The sequence below is a fragment of the Rhinatrema bivittatum genome, chromosome 2, assembly GCF_901001135.1.
Source record: "Rhinatrema bivittatum chromosome 2, aRhiBiv1.1, whole genome shotgun sequence".
Lineage (NCBI taxonomy): Eukaryota > Metazoa > Chordata > Amphibia > Gymnophiona > Rhinatrematidae > Rhinatrema > Rhinatrema bivittatum.
This window is the reverse complement of record NC_042616.1, coordinates 15,832,443-15,857,310: the sequence shown is the minus strand read 5'-3', so window position 1 is coordinate 15,857,310 and position 24,868 is coordinate 15,832,443. Positions and strand designations below refer to the sequence as shown.

Genomic DNA, 24,868 nt, shown 5'->3' with positions numbered 1-24,868 from the left:
GCTCGCCTACGTTACTGACCTCTTATCTCTCATTCTCTCCATCTTCTCTCACTTCTGTGTTTATCCTGCTATTATTTTTTATATTCTGTTACAGTTTTCATCTCCAACACTTCCGTGAGGTAATTCCAGGCATCCACCACACTTTCTTTTAAACAAAAAATATCTCTTGATATTATTCCTAATCTCCCTTCTTGGAACCTTTGCTCTACAAATTATTTTCCATTCAAAAGAAGTTTACTTCTTGAGCATTATTACCTTTCAGGTATGTAAGTGTCTCTATCATATCTCCTCTCCTCTAGGTTATACATATTTAGGAGCTCATCTCATAAGGATTTTGGTACAAACCCCATTGTTAGATGTTTTTCATGGTTACCAGTGGTTGGTAAGAAATGTGCAGCTTTATCACTGTGTGCTCTGCCAGAGCAGTGATTATAGGATCAGAAACCCAGATCCATTTGCATGGTCACTAATGCATGATTAATGTCTTCTTCTATCACCAGCAAGTGATGAGGTCATACAGCATATAAAGGAGGAGAATCGAGAAGAACATTATATGGAAGAAGGACTGATCCCAAGAGAATCAGGAAATGTCTTTGAGAATGTTTCACAGGGGACTGAGAAGAGCAACACAAGGAATAGTCAGCAGGAGTTGGAGAAGAAGCAGAGAGACCCTGCAGGCGACTCATGGGATGGAGTCACTGCATGTGAGATGGAGGTCAAAGTCATCCCTGAGCCCCAGAGATCCGTGAGCACAGAGAGCCCCTCCCAGAGTAATAACAGTGATCAAAAGACTTCTGACCTTCACCAGGGGGAGGGGAAAGGGAAGAAATCCTCTCTGTGTGACTCCTGTGGTAAAAGCTTTGGTAAGGAATCGCATTTAATATTGCACCAGAAATCCTACCCACCCCAAACACTATTTTTATGCAGTACATGTGGGAAAATCTACAGTCAGAAGAAAAATCTAAAAGTGCAACTAAACATACATAAACCAGAGCAACTCTTCCCCTACAGTAATTGGAGGAAAAGTTTAATTAGTAAGTATAAGCTAAAATTACATCACAAAATCCACACTGGAGAGAGACCATTTATAGATAGTAAACATGGGAAAAGCTTCAAGAGCCAGAATATACTTATCTCAGACCAAAAACTCCACACTAGAGAGAGACCATTCTCATGCAGTAAAGGTGGAAAATGTTTTGTTAGGTACAAAAACCTCACCCAACACCAGCAAATCCACACTGGAAACAAACCATTTAACTGCAGTGAGTGCGGGAAAAATTTCACTCGTAAGAATACGCTAATGTTGCACCACCGCATCCACACAGGTGAAAGACCATTCTCATGTAGTGAATGTAATAAAAGATTCACTGCGAAGGGTGCCCTCACAATACACATGAGAATCCACACAGCACATCAACTGTTCTCATGTACTGAATGTAAAAAAAGCTTCACACAGAAGAGAGACCTCACAAATCACGTAAGAATCCACACAGGGGAGCGACCATTCTCATGTACTGAATGTAATAAAAGATTCATTGAGAAGGGTACCCTCACAATACACATGAGAGTCCACACAGGGGAGAGACCATTCTCATGTAGTGAATGTAATAAAAGATTCACTAAGAAGGGTGCCCTCACAATACACATGAGAGTCCACACAGGGGAGCGACCATTCTCATGTAGTGAATGTAATAAAAGATTCACTGAGAAGTATGTCCTTACACGACACATGAGAATCCACACAGGGAAGCAACCATTCGTATGTAGAGAATGTAATAAAAGTTTCACTGTGAAGAGTACCCTCACACGTCACATGAGAATCCACACAGGGGAACGACCATTCTCATGTAGTGAATGTAATAAAAGATTCACTGACCAAAGTGCCCTCACAAAACACATGAGAATCCACACAGGGGAGCGACCATTCTCATGTAGTGAATGTAATAAAAGCTTCCCTGTGAAGGGTGCCCTCACAACTCACATGAGAATCCACACAGGTGAGGGACTATTCTCATGTAGTGAATGTAATAAAAGATTCATTAAGAAGGGTGCCCTCACAAGTCACATGAGAATCCACACAGGGGAGCGACCATTCTCATGTAGTGAATGTAATAAAAGCTTCACTGAGAAGGGTGCCCTCACAACTCACATGAGAATCCACACAGGTGAGGGACTATTCTCATGTAGTGAATGTAATAAAAGATTCCCTGTGAAGTGTGCCCTCACAAGTCACATGAGAATCCACACAGGGGAGCGACCATTCTCATGTAGTGAATGTAATAAAAGATTCACTGAGAAGGGTGCCCTCACAACTCACATGAGAATCCACACAGGTGAGGGACTATTCTCATGTAGTGAATGTAATAAAAGATTCCCTGTGAAGGGTGCCCTCACAAGTCACATGAGAATCCACACAGGGGAGCGACCATTCTCATGTAGTGAATGTAATAAAAGCTTCTCTGTGAAGGGTGCCCTCACAAGTCACATGAGAATCCACACAGGGGAGCGACCATTCTCATGTAGTGAATGTAATAAAAGCTTCCCTGTGAAGGGTGCCCTCACAAGTCACATGAGAATCCACACAGGTGAGCGACCATTCTTATGTAGTGAATGTAATAAAAGCTTCCCTGTGAAGGATGCCCTCACAAGTCACATGAGAATTCACACAGGGGAGCAACTATTCTCATAGAAAAGATAGAAAAATAGAAATGATGGCAGAAAAAGACCAAATAGCCCATCCAATCTGCCCAGCAAGCTCCCCCACTTATTTTCCCATACTTATGTTTCACCGACTGCCAAGTTCAGGGCCCTTGTTGGTAACTGCTTGATTCCAATTTCCTGCCACCCCCTGCCATTGATGCAGAGAGAAATGTTGGAGTTGCATCAGCACCTTTCATGCAGAGAGAATTGGAGTTGCATCAGTACCATTTTGATGCAGAGAGTAATGTTGGGTTGCATCAGTACTGGGAGGAGGAATAGCCTAGTGGTTAGAGCAGTGGACTACAAACCAGGAGACCTTGTGACCTTGGGCAAGTCACTTTACCCTACATTGCCGCAGGTACAAAACTTAGATTGTAAGCCCTCTAGGGATAGAGAAATACCTACAGTACCTGAATGTAAACCAGTGTGATATCTCAATTGAGATGAATGTCGGTATACATAAATAAAAAATAATGTCGAGACTGCATTATATTCCTGGAAGAAAAGTTAAAGAGAGAGTATTTCAAGAAGAGGCGATGGATAAAGATAATTTAACAGATTTCTTAGAGAAATCACTCAAAGCAAGGATTGAAGAGAGGGCAACGGTTTTTGTGATTTTTCTTCAAATGTCTGATAGAGATGAAGTCTTAAGAGATCCTTTAAAAAGCAGTCTGAGTTATTTTATGGTTTTCAAACTAGAGTTTTTCCGGACATTACCAAAAGAACTCAAGAGAAAAGAAAGCCTTTCTGGCTACAAGAAATGAGATTGTGACAAGAGGAGCTAAGTTCTATTTGCGATATCCATGTCGTTGTATTTTGATTTATCAGAATAATAAGTATATATTTACAGAAATAAAACAACTACGTTCATACCTAGACTCTCACTCCAGTTAGAATCCAGAAGAGAAGGCTTAACTAGAAGTAATCTGCAAATAACTTTGTGCCTGTAAGTTTGCATGTTGAATGTTTTCCTATTAACCGCTTTGTTCTATTTCTTAGGGTCTCCCCATTTGCTTATAATATGGAAGATATTCTTTATATTGCTTAACGCTTTTGAATCACAATGAAAATTGTGTTCTTTCATTTTTTCTTCCCTTTTTCCTTATTAATATAGTTTCGATTGTAATTGAAATTATGAAAATTCAAGAAATAAAAAAATTTCAAAAAATAAATAAATAAATGATCTGGAAAGGGGTACAACGAGTGAGGTAATCAAATTTGCGGATGATACAATATTTTGTAGAGTAATTAAATCTCAAGTGGATTGTGATGAATTGCAGGAGGACCTTGTGAGACTGGAAGATTGGGCTTCCAAATGGCAGATGAAATTTAACATGGACAAGTGCAAAGTGATGCATATAGGGAAAAATAACCCAAGCTGTAGTTACACAATGTTAGTTTCTATCTTAGGAGTTACCACCCAGGAAAGAGATCTACGTGTCATAGTGGATAATACATTGAAATCGTCAGCCCAGTGTGCTGCGGCAGTCAAAAAAGCAAACAGAATGTTAGGATTTATTAGGAATGGAAAATAAAACAGAGCATGCCATAATGCCTCTATCACTCCATGGTGAGACCACACCTTGAATACTGTGTGCAGTTCTGGTTGCTGCATCTCAAAAAGGATAGAGCTGCACTGGAGAAAGTGCAGAGAAGGGCGACCAAAATGATAAGGGGCATGAAACGGCTGCCCTATGAGGAAAGGCTAAAGAGGTTAGGGCTGTTCAATTTGGAGAAGAGACAACTGAGGGGGAATATGATAGAAGCCTACAAAATCAAGAAAGGACTCGAATAAGTTAATGTAAATTGGTTATTTCCTCTCTCAGACAATAGAAGGACCAGGGGGCACTCCATGAAGTCAGCAATTAGCTCATTTAAAACAAATCAAAGAAATTCTTTTTCACTCCCCACATAGTTAAACTCTGGAATTCATTGCCAGAGGTTGAGGTTTCAGCAGTTAGTGTTACTGGGTTTAAAATTTTTTTTTGGATAAGTTCCTAGAGGTTAAATCCACAAACTGCTATTACAGTAATTAATAAGCAATAGTATCTTGTGATCTATCTAATGTGTGGGAACTTGCCAGGTACTTGTGACTTGGATTGGCCACTCTGGAAACAGGATATTGGGCTTGATGGAACCGTGGTCTGACCCAGAAGGGCATTTCTTATGTAAAACCCTGCAGCTGGCAGACCTATGGTCGAAGACAGAAAAAGAATGAAGAAATTGGAGAAATTCCTTATCTGATGATTTTGTTTTTCTTAGTGTAGACAGATGGACTCAGGACCAATGTTATGCTCCCCTGTCAGCAGATGGAGATGGAGTCAGATTTCAAAGCTGACCTCACCCTACACATACCCCAGCAGTGAGCTCAGCCTGCCAGTATTCTCTTCAAAAGCCACTGCGGACATACTAGTGAAAAAACTTGATTAAAATATGATTAAGAGTCACGTGATGTGGTGGGCTTAGCCGGCAGCACCGAGCTGAGCTCCGGGTACCGTCTGTCCCTTTGTGTACAATTCCACACCGCACGTGATTGAATTTTCTTCTACCTTGGTGCCAAAAGATACAGGAACTGATTGGCTTAATTTGAGGTGGATGCAGCGAACCCCTGACTGGATGGTGCTTGATTGATTGATTGATTTATTTATTTATTTATTTATTTATTTATTTATAGTTTTTTATATACTGACGCTCGTTAAGAAAACATGACATCGGTTTCCATACAACATGAAATCAGCCAACAGGACTGTACAGTGTAACTGATGAGAGAACTGGGGGGGAGGGGTAGGTTAAACGAGAGAAAGAGAAGGGGAAACCAGCGTTGCCCAAAATGGTCGACTGCATGGGAGCTGGAACTGCAGAAGGATGTGACTTAGCTCTAATTGTAAAATTTACTGATGCAGTGGCCTCAGCCTTGGATGAAAGATTGTCACATATATCTTCTCAAACTGAGGAGCTTAAATCATCTTTATCTGACATTACTCTGCGACTTGATCATGTTGAGAGGCAAGTGTCGACAGTGGAAGACAATGTTTTGCAACTGGAGAGGCATGTGCAGTCATTGGAGAAAGAAATGCAGGAGAAAACGCTCAAGATCGACAACTTGGAAAACAGAGCCCGCAGGTCTAACATCAGATTTGTGGGGATGGCTGAGGATGAAAATTTGGTTAATGTGAGTACCTTTTTGGAGGACTGGCTCTTGGAGGAACTGGACCTACAAGAGCTGAGAGGAAAAATAATCTTTGAAAGGGCCCATCATTTAGGACCGAAGCAACAGGAATGGTCCCGACCAAGGGCAGTTAGTAAGTAGCACATTCAAAACATATAGGAGAAAATTCTTTTTCACTTAATGCACAATTGAGCTGTGGAATTCATTGCCAGAGAATGTGGTTAAGAAAATTAGCATAGCGAGGTTTCAAAAGGTTTAGACAAGCTCCTGGTGAAGAAGTCCAGAAATTGTTATTAACCAAGTATACTTAGAGAATAGCCACTGCTTCTCAATGTGTGATAGCAGCATGGGAACTATTTACTGGTTGGGATCTTGCCAGGTGCTTGTGACCTGGATTGAACACTAATGGAAGCAGGATACTGGGCTTGATGCACCCTCAGACTCACCCAGTATGGAAATTTTTATGTTCTTGTGTTCCATATCTTCCCTAGTCATGTTTCGTTTGTGGTCTGATGGCAGGATAGCATATATTTTGCTGCTTTAGCTGCTGTTTTTTTTCTTTATACAATGAGATTATAGAGAGTTTCTCCTGCTCATTGTATAAAGTATAAATCTGAGCTCCCAGTCTTCCCTCCTGGGCCCGTGCTCCTGGAGAACTATTCTCAGTGCTAGAGGATACCACATCATCTTGAGGGCAGGTCCTAGCTCCAGGATTGCTTCCTTCCTCATCAGCTGATGCTCTCCTTCCAGGTATAATGTATGAATCTGAGCTCCCAGTCTTCCCTCCTGGAGAACTATTCTCAGTGCTAGAGGATACCACATCATCCTGAGGGCAGGTCCTAGCTCCAGGATTGCTTCCTTCCTCATCAGCTGAGGCTCTCCTTCCAGGTATAATGTATGAATCTGAGCTCCCAGTCTTCCCTCCTGGGCCCGTGCTCCTGGAGAACTATTCTCAGTGCTAGAGGATACCACATCATCTTGAGGGCAGGTCCTAGCTCCAGGATTGCTTCCTTCCTCATCAGCTGATGCTCTCCTTCCAGGTATAATGTATGAATCTGAGCTCCCAGTCTTCCCTCCTGGAGAACTATTCTCAGTGCTAGAGGATACCACATCATCCTGAGGGCAGGTCCTAGCTCCAGGATTGCTTCCTTCCTCATCAAGCTGATGCTCTCCTTCCAGGTATAATGTATGAATCTGAGCTCCCAGTCTTCCCTCCTGGGTCCCTGCTCCTGGAGAACTATTCTCAGTGCTAGAGGATACCACATCATCCTGAGGGCAGGTCCTAGCTCCAGGATTGCTTCCTTCCTCATCAGCTGATGCTCTCCTTCCAGGTATAATGTATGAATCTGAGCTCCCAGTCTTCCCTCCTGGAGAACTATTCTCAGTGCTAGAGGATACCACATCATCTTGAGGGCAGGTCCTAGCTCCAGGATTGCTTCCTCCCTCATCAGCTGATGCTCTCCTTCCAGGTATAATGTATGAATCTGAGCTCCCAGTCTGCCAGTCCCAATATTCCTGAGAGCGCAGTCCCAGCTGATCCTGAATCCTGCAGCCTTGTGTGCAGCCTCAGCTCCTGCTGTCAGTGCTGGGCGGGGGAGGCAGAGGGCAGCAGTCAGAGGGGGCTCTCTCTCTCTCACATCCTCTCTCTTCCTTACCCTCTCCCTGATCCTTCCCAGTCTCCCTCCCTCCTGCGCCTCCTCACCCTGCTCTGCCACAGGATCCCTCCCTTTTCCCTCTTCCACCTCCCTGCTCTCCTCTCCTTCCTTTCCCTGTTTCCCCTCCCCCTGCTCCCCAGTCTCTCTGAGAGGCTGCAGAGTTACCCATTTTGGATTTTATGAACGGAACTGGACTTGGCTTTATTAATCAGCCAATTGCAACAACCCACGCACTAGGACTACATTTCCCACAATTCCCAGTCTCGACTTCCCCTTCCTCTTACTTGCGCTTCTTGCTTTGCTCTCGTCCTCTTCCTTCCTCTTCTACCTTCAGCCGTTAAGGGAGAAGCTGAGGATTGAGAAGGGGCAGGAGAATGGCTGCAGGGCTTTCTGCTCAGCAGGTAGGAGGGGGGCAGGGGATGCAGCCTGGGACTGATCCCATCCCCCCACCCCAGGGACCGTGCAGGGAGGGAGCCGGGGCTGGAAATCCTGCTCTGGAGAAGGGGCAGGAGAATGGCTGCAGGGCTTTCTGCTCAGCAGGTAGGAGGGGGGCAGGGGATGCAGCCTGGGACTGATCCCATCCCCCACCCCAGGGACCGTGCAGGGAGGGAGCCGGGGCTGGAAATCCTGCTCTGGAGAAGGGGCAGGAGAATGGCTGCAGGGCTTTTCTGCTCAGCAGGTAGGAGGGGGGCAGGGGATGCAGCCTGGGACTGATCCCATCCCCCACCCCAGGGACCGTGCAGGGAAGAAGCCGGGGCTGGAAATCCTGCTCTGGAGAAGGGGCAGGAGAATGGCTGCAGGGCTTTCTGCTCAGCAGGTAGGAGGGGGGCAGGGGATGCAGCCTGGGACTGATCCCATCCCCCACCCCAGGGACCGTGCAGGGAGGGAGCCGGGGCTGGAAATCCTGCTCTGGAGAAGGGGCAGGAGAATGGCTGCAGGGCTTTCTGCTCAGCAGGTAGGAGACGGGCAGGGGATGCAGCCTGGGACTGATCCCATCCCCCACCCCAGGGACCGTGCAGGGAGGGAGCCAGGGCTGGAAATCCTGCTCTGGAGAAGGGGCAGGAGAATGGCTGCAGGGCTTTCTGCTCAGCAGGTAGGAGGGGGGCAGGGGATGCAGCCTGGGACTGTTCCCATCCCCCCAGCCTCTCACTGAATCCATTCTTTGGGCTCCTTATTCTCTGCATCCGCTCAGTCTCTTCTTCCTGCTTCTCCCCCTCATACAGCAGCAGCTCCTCCTGCTTAAGGACCCTCTCAGTTTCTCTCATGAAGTTACCCTTTAAGGGTTCTCTTTTATTGGCAGTGAGTTGGAGAAAATGGCATTTAGATCAGAGGAGTCCCAGGTCCCTCGTTTGCCAGAGAATATCCAGCAGGCAGCGTGTCCCTTTGAGACAAGAGGCAATGCTAGAGACTTTTCAGAGGTCTCGACCTTTTGGCCCAGAAAGCCTGGGAAGAATGCGGGCTCAGGGAACGGTGCACCTTGATCTTCACAGTGAAGATCTCCAGTCTCACCTACTGGCACAGAGATAGGCGGGCATCTATCTCACTTATTTCAGAGGTAGGTCCAGATCACGTCGGGCCATTAGGAAGTGATAAGAGAAGGCTATATGTTGGTCTTTCTTTGCTTTCCTCCAGATGCCTTTATGGTTTCTCCCTGCAACTCCCTACGGAAGAGAGTGATAGTGGAGACTAACTTAAGGAGGCTGCTGGGCTTGAAGGCTTTAATTCCTGTTCCCAAATTGCAAGAAAACATGGGCTGCTATTCCATTTATTTTGGGCGTACCCAGAAAGGAGGAATCCTTTCAGCCCAAAGGAGTCAATTGACATTTGCGGGTGACTCATTTCTGTCTGGGAACTCTGAGCACAGTGTCACTGGCAGTGCAATTGGGGGAATTTTTGTGTCTCTAGACCTGCTGCAGGTATTTCTGCACATTCACAGGCAACATCAATGGTCCCTGCAGTTGCCATTCTGGGACGTCATGATCAGTGTCAGACTTTGTGCTTTGGGCTGCCCACAGCACCCAGGTTCTTTAAGGTCATGGTGGTAGCGGTTGATTCAGGCCAGAAGCATGGAAGAAAGTCACCTGGCTTCTTGCAAGTTAATCTCATTACTACAAGAAGGCTGGGTTGTGAACTTAGCTGAAAACCGTTTACAGCCATCTCAGACATGGGAGTAGCCCGGTGTTTGTTTCGATATGAAGCAGGGCAGAGTGTCTCTGGCAGAGAGTCGTATTAGAAGTTGATTGCTCGATTTCAAACTCAGAAAAGGGCCTTTTGCCCAACAGTGTGCTTTTTTCTTCAGAAATTGGGTTTGATGGCAGCCACCTTCGAGGTTGTCCCCTGGGTGAGAGAGAGCACATGCAGCCTCTTCAAAGCACGTTGCTTTCTGGTGGAGTCTGCAGTCTCAGGACTGCATGGTGAAGCTTCGCTTGCCATTAGACGTGAGCGTCCAATAATGGTTGCAAGCGGATTATCTCAAGGAGGGATTTTACTGTGAAATGCCAGAAGGGTTAGTGCTTATGACAGATGCGAGCCTTCCCTGGAGCCTTCCCTGGAGCCTTCCCTGGAACACCAAGGATCATCAGTGGAGCATCAGTAGGTTGGAAGCACGAGCAGTTCGGCTGGCGGGCTTAAGGTCCGCTGAGCATTTACAGACTCGGATGGGCCGGATAATGTCGGACAATGTGGCAGCTGTGGATTTCATTCATCATCAGTCTGGAACCAAACCTAACAAGTGACAGAGAGATAGATGTTGCTCTGCCATAGAATGAGCACATCTTCTAGATATATTAGTCTGCCACATTACTGGAAAGGGCAATGTAAGGGCCGTCTTGCTCAGGGTTCTGAAGTTCCTCAGTCAAGGAAGGGATCCGAAAGTTCTTGGATCGATGCTCTCATCCAGGCATGGCCGCGGGACAGTTTTCACATCATGGACACTAATGGGCATTTATTGTTTGAAAGATTACAATAGAAACCCTGCTTCTGGTGGCCACGGATTGGGCCCCGATGGCTGGGGTGTGCTGATCTGCAGTGGCTGCTGGTGGGCAGGCCTCTTAGGCTACCACCCAGGAAGGATGTATGGCTGTAGGGATCCATTTTACATAACAATGCAGGTCAATTTTCTCTTACAGTTTGGCCCTTGAGAGGACTCAAGTTATTGAAGCTTGGTTATTCTGCTGCAGTGCTTACACTTTGCATCAGGCTAAAATAAAAAAAATATGAATATTTCTATATCTCGGGCTTATGTGAGAGTTGGGTGAGTTTTTGAGGCCTTGTGTGAGGAGCGAGGTTCTCAGCCTCTCAAAGTGGAAATTTGATTCATTTTGGAATTTTTCAGGACAGATTGCTTAAAGGCTTGGCCCTTAACTCCTTAAAGGTTCAACTGGCAGCACTCACCTGTTATAGGAACAGAGTTCTTGGTGGGTTTTTGTCTCCCCATCCAGATGTGTCTCTGTTCATGAAGGAAGTTAAGCATCTTCATCCTCCCTTGTGGCTCCCAGTGTCCTTATGGTAACTTAATCTGATTGTGGATTCCTTTCGAGTCCTACCTTTTCAACTGCAATATAGTTTCTTCTTGAAGGTACTTACTTTGAACACTGTTTTGTTCTAGGAGTAATCTGCTCAGCATGTCGAGTTTCCGAGCTGCAGGCTTTTTCTTGCCATGAGCCGTTCCTGCCTGAGACTCTTGGGGCAGTACAAAGTGGTTTGGAATTTCATTTGACTCTGTTTATTTCCCTGCCACACTGGAGAGGAATACAGAGGAGGGTGAATATCGTCTCTTGCGTGCTCTGGCTGTCAAGTGGCATCTGATGCAGTACTTGGAGGTTATTAATCCTCTCAGTCAGTCTGGTCAACTGTGCTCCATGGCGGAAGTATACAGGGTGAGCCAGCGGCGCGGGCAACTATAGTCCATTATTGGATTATGGAAGTCATCAGCAGTTGTCCTTACGCACCCTTCCAGGCAATTCGCTTGCTCGTTTGGGCACAAGAGGAAGCCTGCCTTAGCATGTGCAATGTTACTGGGTCCATTGGCAGCTTTGGTACATCCCACTGGTGTGGATTGGCCTGCCTGAGTGAACAGGATGGAGAATTTCCTACTTACCTGATGACATTTTTTATTTAATTTTAATTTTCTTTCCTCTGAGGAAGGCAGGCTGATCCACAGTCCATCCTCAGCTGCCATCTTGCTTTCATTTTGTCCTTTAGGTATGAACGATTCAGAGTATTACATCTGTTACTCGTTTGAGGATTGGTAAGTGTCATGACCAGCTCCTTACTTTAGTAAATAGCTCTTTTGACTGAGCTCTGTGCTCTCACTTGGTTGGAAGCATAAATAGTTCAAGTATAATCAGTTTGTCCACAGTTTGGCTTTTCCAGAGAATACTTGTAGGCTGATGTCGGGACAGGGCTATATGTCCGTGCCATCAGCTTTTACTCTGTCTCCATCTGCTGGTAGAGGTTCATAACCCATTTCTGTGGATTGAGCTGCCTGAATGCAAAAGAAAGGAAATTATCAGGTAAGTATTAATTTCTCCTTTCCTTTGCCCTGCAGAGAAGGAAACCAAATATCTGTTTGAGATTGGGGCACGATCCCTATGTGCCCATGGTTTCAACACCCCTGAATACAGAATTAGTACATCACAGTGGGAGATATGTCACTGCCCAGGACACCAAACTCGTCCTGCCCTGTTAGGATTCAGCACAGTGAGTCCTCCTGATGGAATAGAACCAGATGTTCCTGATGTTCTGGATAATGCTCTTATAGCTTCCTTTTTATTATAATGTGATTTATCCAGGCAATGACATTTCATATTCTCTGTCTCTGGTATTAGAGAATGTTTTCCAGTTTGATTTGAAAACCCTGGGGGTCTATGGAGGAAACTGATTCTAGGGGCAACACAGAGGGAACAAATCTGGCATTTCCTGGGGAGAGCGGTCCTGGTGCCCTCTTTTCAATGATAAAATGTTAGGATAATAAATCCAGCTGAGATCTAATGCCCGCTGAGCCCCTCCACTTGTCTCTGAGTGTTTCTGGTTTGTGTTTCAGGTGCGGGTGACGTTTGAGGACATCGCTGTCTCTTTCTCCCAGGAGGAGTGGGGGTATTTAGATGAAGGGCAGAAGGAGCTTTACAGGGAGGTGATGAAGGAGAATTATGAGACCCTCATCTCCCTAGGTAAAAATTGCATTATCTGCATGTTAAGTGGACTCGAGGGCTGATTTACTGAAGGTCGTTTGTGACTTTTCTCCTGACTCCAGCTCCAGCATTGCTCTGGGTCTGAGCTGGCACCTGAGATTGGTTGTTTGGATCTTTTCACGTGAGACCGGCCCCTGTGAGGCAGTCTAGGAATTTATCTCAGATGTCTTTCATGAGGCACCTGCTGGGGAGCATCCACAAAGTTTCTCATGGGACTTGACTGAGCCCTCAGCAGCAGGACCAGGACTACTGATCCCACCTGCCCAGATACAGAACTGAATGGGCCAAATTTTAAAAGTGTTACTCGCTCTAAAAGATGAATACGTGGCCGCACGTGAGTGACATGAATTTCAAAAGCTGCTAATCACTTGCTCGTGCTAAAAAAAGGGGGCCAGCTCGTGCTAAAAAAGGGGCCAGCAGTTCAGTGTGTAAATGTGGCTGCTGCTGCTCGTGGCGCACTGTTAGCTGCGTATGTTTCCTGCTGCTCCTGATGAGGTGTAAGTCTGCAGAAATCACTTTTTAGGACTAACACAATAGGGTGAGGGGTCTTGCTCAATTGGGGGGAGTGCAGGATGAAGAACTAGAAGGGTCTGGATGACCTGAGATAGACTGGGCAAACTGGTGGGCTAATGGGTAAAACTGGGAATGGCTTTAACCCGAGCATGTTTTAAAATCCTCTTCCATGTATGCGTTATAGCTGACAAGTTCTTAAGGAAGAAATATGTTTTACATCTGCTCGAGTACAAATGCTGGGCGTATTTTACATCATACACACGTACTTGTGCACATGATTTAAAACTCCAGCATATCTTTGCTCACTCGCCCCCAACTGCACCTACGGTCGCGTGCAGTCTTGTTTTACAATTAGCTGAATATGAGCAGCAGGATACAAGAGGTCTGACCTTGCTTCATGACTGTCATTACCCTGTGCTATACTTAGCCCTGCACTGATATCATGCTTACACCCGGACGCTGCCGAAGGGAGGGGACGACTTGGAGCGGTGCAGGGCCTGCGCGATCGGCGCCGGAGGTCCGCCGGGGTAAGGCCTACTTAACTACACTTACCCACGACCGCCTCCGACCCCGACCACGAGGCAGCCCCTGCCTTCCTCCGGGAAACGCTGACGTCATCGGCCGACCTTCCTCCGCCGACGAGGGACACGCTGCCGACGAGAGACACGCTGCCGACGCACAGCCAATCAGGGGACAACCCTGATTAACCCTCTCATTATAAATATAGCAGGCTCCCAGGCACCGTGCGCCGAGCGTCGCGCGCCGAAGGAGGAGCACGCCAAAGGAGCTTGCTCCTTTGTGCGCTCCTTCATGCACTCCCTTTGTGTACTCTCGTATACTCCCCTGTCTTCACTGTTCCTCCCCTCCAACCCCCCCACAGCCCTCAACAACTGCCAGCCCTCCTTATATTCATCCCAACACGCAACACATGAATCTCTGAAAAGTAATCACCCAAATCTCAAACAACCTAACAACCCCTGCCACCACTCACTCCCCACTCAGCAACCAAGCAACAGCCTTCACACACAAAACTCACACAATGGCCTCAGCCCAATACATCCCCAAACTAACCCATCGCCACAACAACCACCACACTCCTAAAACCACACCCACTACTAGACGCCTCACCAAAATTCACCCCAATCCTAACATACCCTATACCACAATCACACTCATTACTCTTCTCCTCATTAATGCACAGTCAATCACCAAAAAAATCCCAATCATCCATGACATACTCACAGACGACCAACCAGACATATTCTGCATAACCGAATCTTGGCTGAAACATTCTGACACAGTCCTACTCAATCAACTGCCCAAAAGCACATACAATATTTTCTCCATACCCAGAAACAAAAGAAAGGGAGGTGGCCTACTATTCCTAGCTCACAAAAAACTTAAATTTTCTTCCCACTCCCTAAACTTACCACCCCCTATCGAGACCAACCTATTCAAATCAAAACATCTCCAAATACTCCTCCTATACGCACCTCCTGGTTGCCTACAGCACAACCTTTCCCCCCTGATTGAATCCATCACAACCCACATAAACTTACAAGAACCAGCCATCATACTAGGAGACTTTAACCTCCATATCGACACCCACCCTCCTTCTCCCACAAGCGAACTGCTCCTATCCACCATGTCTGCCATTGGATTCACCCAAATCATCAACACACCCACTCAAAAATCGGGCCACACCCTGGACTTAATATTCATAAACAACAAAATATCTGCAACTGGACCACCCTCTACAACACCCACTCCATGGTCTGACCACAGCCTCATCCAAGCCAAGCTTCAACTCCAATCGAACCCACTACAATCAAACAACCGAATCATCGAATTCTCCAAACCATGCTCCAGTGAAGACATCGCCGAACTGTTACCCGAGGCACTAAAAACAATCAACTTAAATGACGCCAACACAGCCACAAACTCCTGGATATCTATCAACACAGACATAGCCAATACACTATGCCCCACGATAAAAAAGGAAATAAAACAATCCACAAAGCAAAGAGCACCATGGTACACCCCAGAACTGAAAATCTCAAAGCGAACACTGAGACAAACTGAAAAACAGTGGAGACGAACCCCCCACCTCAAACCTGAAAGACAAATACAGAACTCTACTACACAACTATACAACTGACCTCAACACAGCAAAGCGCAATTTCCACACATCAAGAATTCACGATTACCAATTTAACCCGAGGACCCTCTTCGCCTATGTCAAAGACCTTACCAACCCCATCCAAAATGACAATACGCCAAACTCCAGCAACATCTCCAGTGAAAAACTAGCACAATTCTTCAAGGATAAAGTTAACAACATCATTGCCAAGATTCCCCAAACCCACAATGACTCAATTGACATCCCCCCTCCCATCCACGCATGGTCACAATTCACACCCGTTGCTACCACAGAAATTGAACCCATCATCAGAAAAACCAACCCTGCATCCCACCCCTTAGACCCCATCCCCATCAAAACCCTAAAACTCATCAGAGAGATTATTGTCAAACCAATAACCTACATCATCAACTTATCCCTAGAACAAGGAATCTTCCCAGAAAAACTCAAAAACGCCATCATCAAACCAATCATAAAAAAAACCCAACTCGACAAATCCGACCCAGCAAACTACAGACCAGTCTCTAACCTCCCTTTCCTAGCAAAAATCATCGAAAAAACAGTCAACAATCAACTCACAGACCACCTTGAAACCTATAATGTTCTTCAGCCTGCACAGCATGGTTTCAGAAAACTCTTCAGCACCGAAACCCTCCTCCTCTCCCTCACCGATACCATACTCAGAGGCCGCGACAAAGGCAAATCGTTCCTCCTGATACTTCTTGATATATCAGCCGCCTTCGACACCATCAATCACAGAACACTCCTCACCAGACTTAAAGAAATTGGTCTCCAAGACAGCACAATCAAATGGTTCAAATCCTACCTCTCAAACAGATCTTACATCGTCAAGACGAACTCATCTGAATCCTCACAAGTGCCCCTCACTCATGGAGTCCCACAAGGTTCTTCCCTATCCTCAACCCTCTTTAACATTTACCTCATCCCACTATGCAAATACCTTTCAGAGGCAAACCTCACCTACTTTGTCTATGCAGACGACATACAAATATTACTCCCCATAAACAAGTCCATTCAACGCACCATGGAAAAATGGAACAAACTCAGCTCAAATTTATCCCATTTGCTATCTCAATTATCACTATGCCTCAACCAAGCCAAAACAGAAATCATTCACATCCACGATGACCGTCCCTCCTATCCACTCATGTGCACCCCCTCTGACCACCCAGGAAGCTCAATCAACCCGGGAGTGCCTCAAATCCCACAAACCTCACTCACGCCGTCCACAAGAAACCTAGGCGTAACAATTGACAGCCAACTCAACTTTAAACGACACATCTCCAATACAATCAAAGATGGATTCTTCAAACTTCAGACACTAAAAAAACTCAAACCCCTCCTCCAAGAGCATGATTTCCGAACAGTCCTTCAATCAATTATCTTTGCAAAACTCGACTACTGCAACTCCCTCCTCCTTGGCCTACCAGAAATCCACATCAAACCCCTCCAAGTTCTACAGAATGCTGCCGCCAGAATCATCTCCAACAACAAAAAATCCTCTCACATCACACCCACCCTCAAAGAACTCCACTGGCTACCCATTACACAAAGAATCCAGTATAAAACCCTCACCCTCATGCACAAAAAAATAAACAACAACAAAATGGACTGGCTAAACAACGGAATACAACCTTACCCCACTCATAGAACTCTCAGATCCACCAACACTGGCCTCCTAGCCATCCCCAATCTCAAAGCTGCACACCTCAACGCAACCCGCAAACGAGCCATAACAATAGCGGGCCCCACCTTATGGAACACCCTCCCCACCTGTCTCAGAAACGAACCTTCACTGCAAATCTTCAAAAAACACCTCAAAACATGGCTATTTCTAAAAGCTTTCCCACCTGACACATAACCTGCCCAAATGCACCACACCACGCCCCCCACACAAGCATCTCACCCCACCCCTTTCCCTCCCTACACAAGCATCTCGCCCCACCCATTCCCTCCCTATCACTACCTTCCTCCCACCCATCCCTTTCTCTCCCCTCCCTGCTATCCTTACCATAAATTATCCTCATCAATAAGCCATTTATGTACATATGTTATATACTATAGTCTAATGTTCCATGTATTCCTGTTAGTTCTGTTATAACTTGTTATATTTATTACCATGTTATAATGTAAAATATTCTTATATCCATTTATTACCATGTTATAATGTAAAATAGGGCTGTTACCACCCTATTCCTTTAGTTATCTGGAAACCGATGTGATAGCTCGATCGAATGTCGGTATATAAAATAAATAAATAAATAAATAAATCATAGGGAGGTTTCAGCTTGTCTGCACACTTCTAGCTGTTTCATGGCCATTTTTCCCTTCTCCCTTACCTACGGATCTATTCTCCTTCCTCTTCCTGATGCTAACCCTACCCAATCTCATTCCCCACTTCTGTCCATTGGGAACATCAGGTGCCTGTCAGCCTCCCATATTCTCCAGCTCCTCGGCCATTCTGTCTTCTGCCTTGTCCATTGCTTTACAAAGTTTTCTTCCTCTCATTAAGCCATCACCTCTCACCCTAAGAGAATCTCACTGTCTTTACTGTCATCACACCTGCCCTTCTCTGGATATCAATCTCAGTCCTGTCCCTCCGTGGTAACTCTCATCCTTCCCCTCCCAGCTTATCCTACCCCCACTCTCCTCCCTGTTTTCTCTTCTCAGGTTTTATCTATGGAGTATCTGCTCTTTTTCCAGCAAGCTCGCCTACGTTACTGACCTCTTATCTCTCATTCTCTCCATCTTCTATCACTTCTGTGTTTATCCTGCTATTATTTTTTATATTCTGTTACAGTTTTCATCTCCAACACTTCCGTGAGGTAATTCCAGGCATCCTCCACACTTTCTTTTAAACAAAAAATATCTCTTGATATTATTCCTAGTCTCCCTCCTTGGAACCTTTGCTCTACAAATTATTTTCCATTCAAAAGAAGTTTACTTCTTGAGCATTATTACATTTCAGGTATGTAAGTGTCTCTATCATATCTCCTCTCCTCTAGGTTATACATATTTAGGAGCTCATCTCATAAGGATTTTGGTACAAACCCCATTGTTAAATGTTTTTCATGGTTACCAGTGGTTGGTCAGAAATGTGCAGCTTTATCACTGTGTGCTCTGCCAGAGCAGTGATTATAGGATCAGAAACCCAGATCCATTTGCATGGTCACTAATGCATGATTAATGTCTTCTTCTATCACCAGCAAGTGATGAGGTCATACAGCACATAAAGGAGGAGAATCGAGAAGAACATCCTATGGAAGAAGGACTGATCCCAAGAGAATCAGGAAATGTCTTTGAGAATGTTTCACAGGGGACTGAGAAGAGCAACACAAGGAATAGTCAGCAGGAGTCGGAGAAGAAGCAGAGAGACCCTGCAGGAGACCCACGGGATGGAGTCACTGCATGTGAGATGGTGGTCAAAGTCATCCCTGAGCCCCAGAGATCCGTGAGCACAGAGAAACCCTTCCAGAGTAATAACAGTGGTCAAAAGACTTCTGACCTTCACCAGGGGGAGGGGAAAGGGAAGAAATCCTCTCTGTGTGACTCCTGTGGTAAAAGCTTTGGTAAGGAATCGCATGTAATATTGCACCAGAAATCCTACCCACCCCAAACACTATTTCTATGCAGTACATGTGGGAAAATCTACAGTCAGAAGAAAAATCTAAAAGTGCACCTAAACATACATAACCCAGAGCAACTCTTCCCCTACAGTAATTGGAGGAAAAGTTTAATTAGTAAGTATAAGATAAAATTACATCACAAAATCCACACTGGAGAGAGACCATTTATAGATAGTAAACATGGGAAAATCTTCAAGAGCCAGAATATACTTATCTCAGACCAAAAACTCCACACTAGAGAGAGACCATTCTCATGCAGTAAAGGTGGAAAATGTTTTGTTAGGTACAAAAACCTCACCCAACACCAGCAAATCCACACTGGAAACAAACCATTTAACTGCAGTGAGTGCGGGAAAAATTTCACTCGTAAGAATACGCTAATGTTGCACCAACGCCTCCACACTGGTGAAAGACCATTCTCATGTAGTGAATGTAATAAAAGCTTCCCTGTGAAGGGTGCCCTTACAAGACACAAGAGAATCCACACAGGTGAGCGACTATTCTCATGTAATGAATGTAATAAAAGATTCACTGAGAAGGGTGCCCTCACAAGACACATAAGAATCCACACAGGGGAGCAACCGTTCTCATGTAGTGAATGTAATAAAAGATTCACTGAGAAGGGTGCCCTCACAAGTCACATGAGAATCCACACAGGTGAGAGACTATTCTCATGTAGTGAATGTAATAAAAGCTTCCCTGTGAAGGGTGCCCTTACACGACACATGAGAATCCACACTGGCGAGCAACTATTCTCATGTAATGAATGTAATAGAAGATTCACGCAGAAGAGTGTCCTCATCAGACATATGAGAATCCACACAGGTGAGCGACTATTCTCATGTAGTGAATGTAATAAAAGATTCACTGAGAAGGGTGCCCTCACAAGTCATATGAGGATCCACACAGCAGATCCACTGTTCTCATGTTCTGAATGTAATAAAAGCTTCACACAGAAGGGTACCCTTACAATACACATGAGAATCCACACAGGAGAGCGACTATTCTCATGTAGTGAATGTAATAAAAGATTCACTAGGAAGAGTGCCCTCATAACTCATATGAGAATCCACACAGCAGAGCAACCGTTCTCATGTCCTGAATGTAATAAAAGCTTCACACAGAAGAGAGACCTCACAAATCACGTAAGAATCCACACAGGGGAGCGACCATTCTCATGTACTGAATGTAATAAAAGATTCATTGAGAAGGGTACCCTCACAAAACACATGAGAGTCCACACAGGGGAGCGACCATTCTCATGTAGTGAATGTAATAAAAGATTCACTGAGAAGGGTACCCTCACAAGACACATGAGAATCCACACAGGTGAGAGACCATTCTCATGTAGTGAATGTAATAAAAGCTTCCTTGTGAAGGATGCCCTCACAAGTCACATGAGAATCCACACCGGTGAGAGACTATTCTCATGTAATGAATGTAATAAAAGCTTCCCTGTGAAGGGTGCCCTTACAAGACACATGAGAATCCACACAGGGAAGCAACCATTCGTATGTAGAGAATGTAATAAAAGTTTCACTGCGAAGGGTGCCCTCACAAGTCATATGAGAATCCACACAGCACATCAACTGTTCTCATGTACTGAATGTAATAAAAGCTTCACACAGAAGAGTACCCTCACAATACACATGAGAATCCACACAGGGGAGCGACCATTCTCATGTAGTGAATGTAATAGAAGATTCACTGAGAAGGGTGCCCTCATAATACACATGAGAATCCACACAGGGGAGCGACCATTCTCATGCAGTGAATGTAATAAAAGATTCACTGACAAAAGTGCCCTCACAAAACACATGAGAATCCACACAGGGGAGCGACCATTCTCATGTACTGAATGTAATAAAAGCTTCCCTGTGAAGGGTGCCCTCACAAGTCACATGAGAATCCACACAGGTGAGCGACCATTCTTATGTAGTGAATGTAATAAAAGCTTCCCTGTGAAGGATGCCCTCACTAGTCACATGAGAATTCACACAGGGGAGCAACCATTCTCATAGAAAAGATAGAAAAATAGAAATGATGGCAGAAAAAGACCAAATGGCCCATCCAATCTGCCCAGCAAGCTCCCACACTTATTTTCCCATACTTATGTTTCACCGACTGCCAAGTTCAGGGCCCTTGTTGGTAACTGATTCCAATTTCCTGCCACCCCCTGCCATTGATGCAGAGAGAAATGTTGGAGTTGCATCAGCACCTTTCATGCAGAGAGAATTGGAGTTGCATCAGTACCATTTTGATGCAGAGAGTAATGTTGGGTTGCATCAGTACTGTTGATTCAGATAGTAATGTTGGAGTTGCATCAGTACATTCTCATGTACTGAATGTAGTAAAAGATTCACACAGAAGGGCACTCTCACAAAACACATGAAAACTCCCACCTAGGAGAGGCCGTTCTCATGGATTAAATATGAAAGGGCCTTTATTAGGAAGCAACATTTCAAAGCAAAGTGTCCCGTAGAACCTCTGGAATCGCTCATGGATAGCTTTTGCGGATACTAAAAGGGAACCATCCTCCCCTTTGATTTTAGTGATCTGGGTCTGGGCCATACGATGTTTCAGCTTCTGGGCCAACATCTTACCGGCTTTGTTGCCCCATTCAAAATGGTGCTGCTTTAGCATGTTCAGTTTATGAGGAACATCTTCCAATGATATCGAGCAATATTGGCGCCTAGCCGTTTGTAATTGTTGGAGGATCTGTGCTGTGGGGTATTGTGTATGTAGGGTCTCCAACTTCCCTATCTCAGCCAATAACTGTTGTTGGCGATTCACTTTTCTTCTTTTCTGATAGGCCCCTTGTGAGATAAATCTCCCCCTCAGTACTGCCTTGAGACAATCCCAATACAGCGGCGGATTTGCCCGAGCCTCCTGGTTTGTAATTCGATAGCTAGCTATGGCTTCCTTTATTTGCAGACAAAAACCCTCGTCGTCTAGCAAAGTATCATTTAATCTCCAATATCTCTGCCCTTCCCTGTCCCTGGAAACTTTCAGTTGCAATTCTACCGGAGCGTGGTCTGACCAGGTAATCTGACCTTTAGCCACTTCCTTGACTTGCTGGGAGCAGATTTTATCAACTAAGAAGTAGTCAATCCTAGAATAGGATTTATGAGGAGCAGAGTAAAAGGAGTAATTCCTCCATAAGGGATTACGATCTCTCCATATATCCAGGAGACCCCACTTGGCCAAAAAGGACCTAAGATATTGTCTCTCCTTTTTAGCCCCCACCTCCCCCCCCTCCTGTGGAATTATCCAGCTGAGGTTTCAGAGTCATATTAAAATCTCCTGCTAGTACCCAAATCCCCAGCCCCTGCTTGGACAAAACTTTATCCAGGCGAGCCAAGAATGTCCGGAGAGATGCATTGGGAGCATAGACATTAAGAAGATGATAAATTTCAGCACCTATTTCAAGTTGCACATAAATATATCTCCCCTCTGTATCCGTGAGATGCTGTGTAACATGACCTTGCAGATTTCTATGGAGAAGTATACTAACCCCAGTATATTTCTGCAGTTTAGAAGCCGGAGCACTGTAACAATTGGGGAATAATGGCCAGGGGAGCAATCAATCATATTTTTTCAACAAATGTGTCTCCTGTAAAAACAGGATGTCAGCCCCTGACTGAGCTGCATCTTCACGTAAAAGTTGACGCCTAGGGGTCTCTCCACCCCCCGCAGTCACCCCCAACCATACTTGTAAGACCAGAGCCCACACCGTGTAATGACGAAACCCTAACCAGTATAACCAGTTATAAGAAAGTCAATAGGACTTTAAATGAAAGCCTCACCTTTTCCCAGGTGTATACCTTAATTCGCCAATGGTGCCACACAGACAAATATCCCAAATCCTGTAACCCTGAACCCCCCCCCCCCCCCAACCAATTGCTGCCATGATAACTGGGCAACTCTGCTGAAGCAGATGGGAACGTAGCACCATCGGAGCATGCATCCCCTCCCCCTATTTAACAAACTTATAAAACCGTATGAACAGCAAAAATCCTGTAGTAATCTGTTTGGAACATCAGACAGTTTAATAAATCGAACAAGTCCCCTAAGGTGACTGTAAGAACGGGCCTGTCCTTTGAGTCTTAAAGAAACTACTGACTATTTAAGCCCTGAAATAGAGCGCTTAAGGTGGCAGTTATACTCAAACGTTCATCCTGCGCCGAGTTGGTCATTCCGCTGCGGCTCTTCTTCGTGTCTACGAAGCCGGCGTCCACCTTTGAGCACCCGTTGCCATTTCGGGGTATCGGGCGGCAGAAGAGTCGAGTTCCTCTTCGGAGCCGGAGGAAGTTTCACTACGAGGCCTGCACTCTTCAAAATGGCCGCCGCCTCCTCGACTGTTTGAGCTTTAGACGTTATACCCTTGATCGTGATGGCCAGTCCAAACGGGTAGAGCCAACGATACCGCAAATCTTCCTTACGTAGGACAGCGGTTATGTCTCTGAATTCCATCCGTCTTTTAAGGGTGATGGGAGAAAGATCCGCGAAAACCGCTATGGTATGTCCCTGCCATTCCCAGTCTTTTTGCTTGCGCGCCAGCTGCCATATTTTGTCCTTTACGGGGAATCTCGTATAGCAGACGATAATATCCCGGGGTCTATCCCCGATCTTCGGACCCGTAGATCTGTGAGCCCGTTCCACTTCTATTTCCTCGATTGGAACTGCAGTCTCTGTATCCTTGTTCAAAAAGAACTGACTGATTTGTTTGATAGTGGCCGCGCAATCTGAGAACTCCGCCGTCTCAGGGAGTCCCCGAATCCGTATATTGCTACAGCGGCTACGATTTTCGAGATCCTCCAGTTTGTATTTTATTTCCACATTGTCCTGTGCTAGCTGTTGCCCCTGTGCGTGCATCGCCTCTACTTTATACGCCTGAGCATCCAGCCTTCTGTCGAGCTCATCAACCCTTCTTCCTATATCAGAGATTTCTTCTTTTAAGTCCGCCATCTTCTCTAATAATTCTTTTTTGTTAGCCTTTATGTCCCTTCTTAAGTCTCTGAACCATTGTCGGAATTCTTCCCTGGTAGGGCAGTCTCGAGGACTCGTCCCTCCCGCCGGTTCAGCGGGGTTTCCCTCATCATCAGACGCCTTCGTGCTGCCTGCATCTCCCACGCCAGTAGGCCTCTCATCTCTTGTTTAACTTTTTGAGTAAGAAAATTGTCGAAAATCAATATCTTTCTTCTTTTGAGTCATCGTGGCTGCTAACGGTGTGCTGAGTCACCTACAAAGCCGCTTAGTAACCGTCCAAACTCAAAATATTCGCTGTTTATTGTATCGGGGGACAGGGAGCTCTGGTTTATGCGACCATTCTGCTCCGCGGTGCTAGCACCCCCCCGCCAGTTCCACAATTTTGATCTCCTTGTGGGGGTCAGGCTGACCTTTTCCTCTTTGATGTCGAATTGGACTCCTAAGTATTCCAGTGACTGTGAGGGCTGTCGGGAGCTTTGACTCTGCTGGTTGCTTGGTGGCTTTCCTCCGGTGACTTTGCCCTGACCAGCCAATCGTCCAGGTAAGGGTGAACGAGGATTCCTTCCTTCCTCAATGTTGCCGCCACCACCACTATTACCTTGGTGAACGTCCGGGGTGCTGTGGCTATCCCGAAGGGTAGTGCCCGGAACTGGTAGTGACGGTTCAGGACTTTGAAGCGTAGGTAGCGCTGGTGTTCCTGATGAATTGGGATGTGCAGGTAGGCCTCCGAAAGATCCAGGGATGTGAGAAACTCTCCTGGTTGTATCGCCCTTATAATGGATCGTAGGGTTTTCATGCGGAAGCGGGGAATCCTGAGGTGGCAGTTGACCGACTTGAGGTCCAGGATGGGCCTGAATGTTCCC

At 45.6% G+C, this 24,868-nt stretch overlaps 1 protein-coding gene across 2 annotated transcripts in view; it reads left to right on the top strand.

The window, feature by feature from the left end:
- Positions 1 to 24,602, top strand: part of LOC115083579 (oocyte zinc finger protein XlCOF6-like) — a 396,491-nt gene extending 371,889 nt beyond the window's left edge. Inside the window, exons 1-3 of one of the 2 annotated variants that reach the window (XM_029587489.1) lie at positions 12,640 to 12,695; positions 18,597 to 21,027; positions 21,347 to 24,602. In XM_029587489.1, coding sequence (XP_029443349.1) covers positions 12,662 to 12,695; positions 18,597 to 21,027; positions 21,347 to 21,422 — 2,541 coding nt within the window. In that variant the 5' untranslated portion in view covers positions 12,640 to 12,661 and the 3' untranslated portion in view covers positions 21,423 to 24,602. Of the gene's footprint in view, positions 1 to 12,639; positions 12,696 to 18,596; positions 21,028 to 21,346 lie in introns of those variants that run through there. The other variant, XM_029587488.1, reaches the window with a different exon arrangement.
- The last annotated feature ends 266 nt before the right edge of the window (positions 24,603 to 24,868 follow it).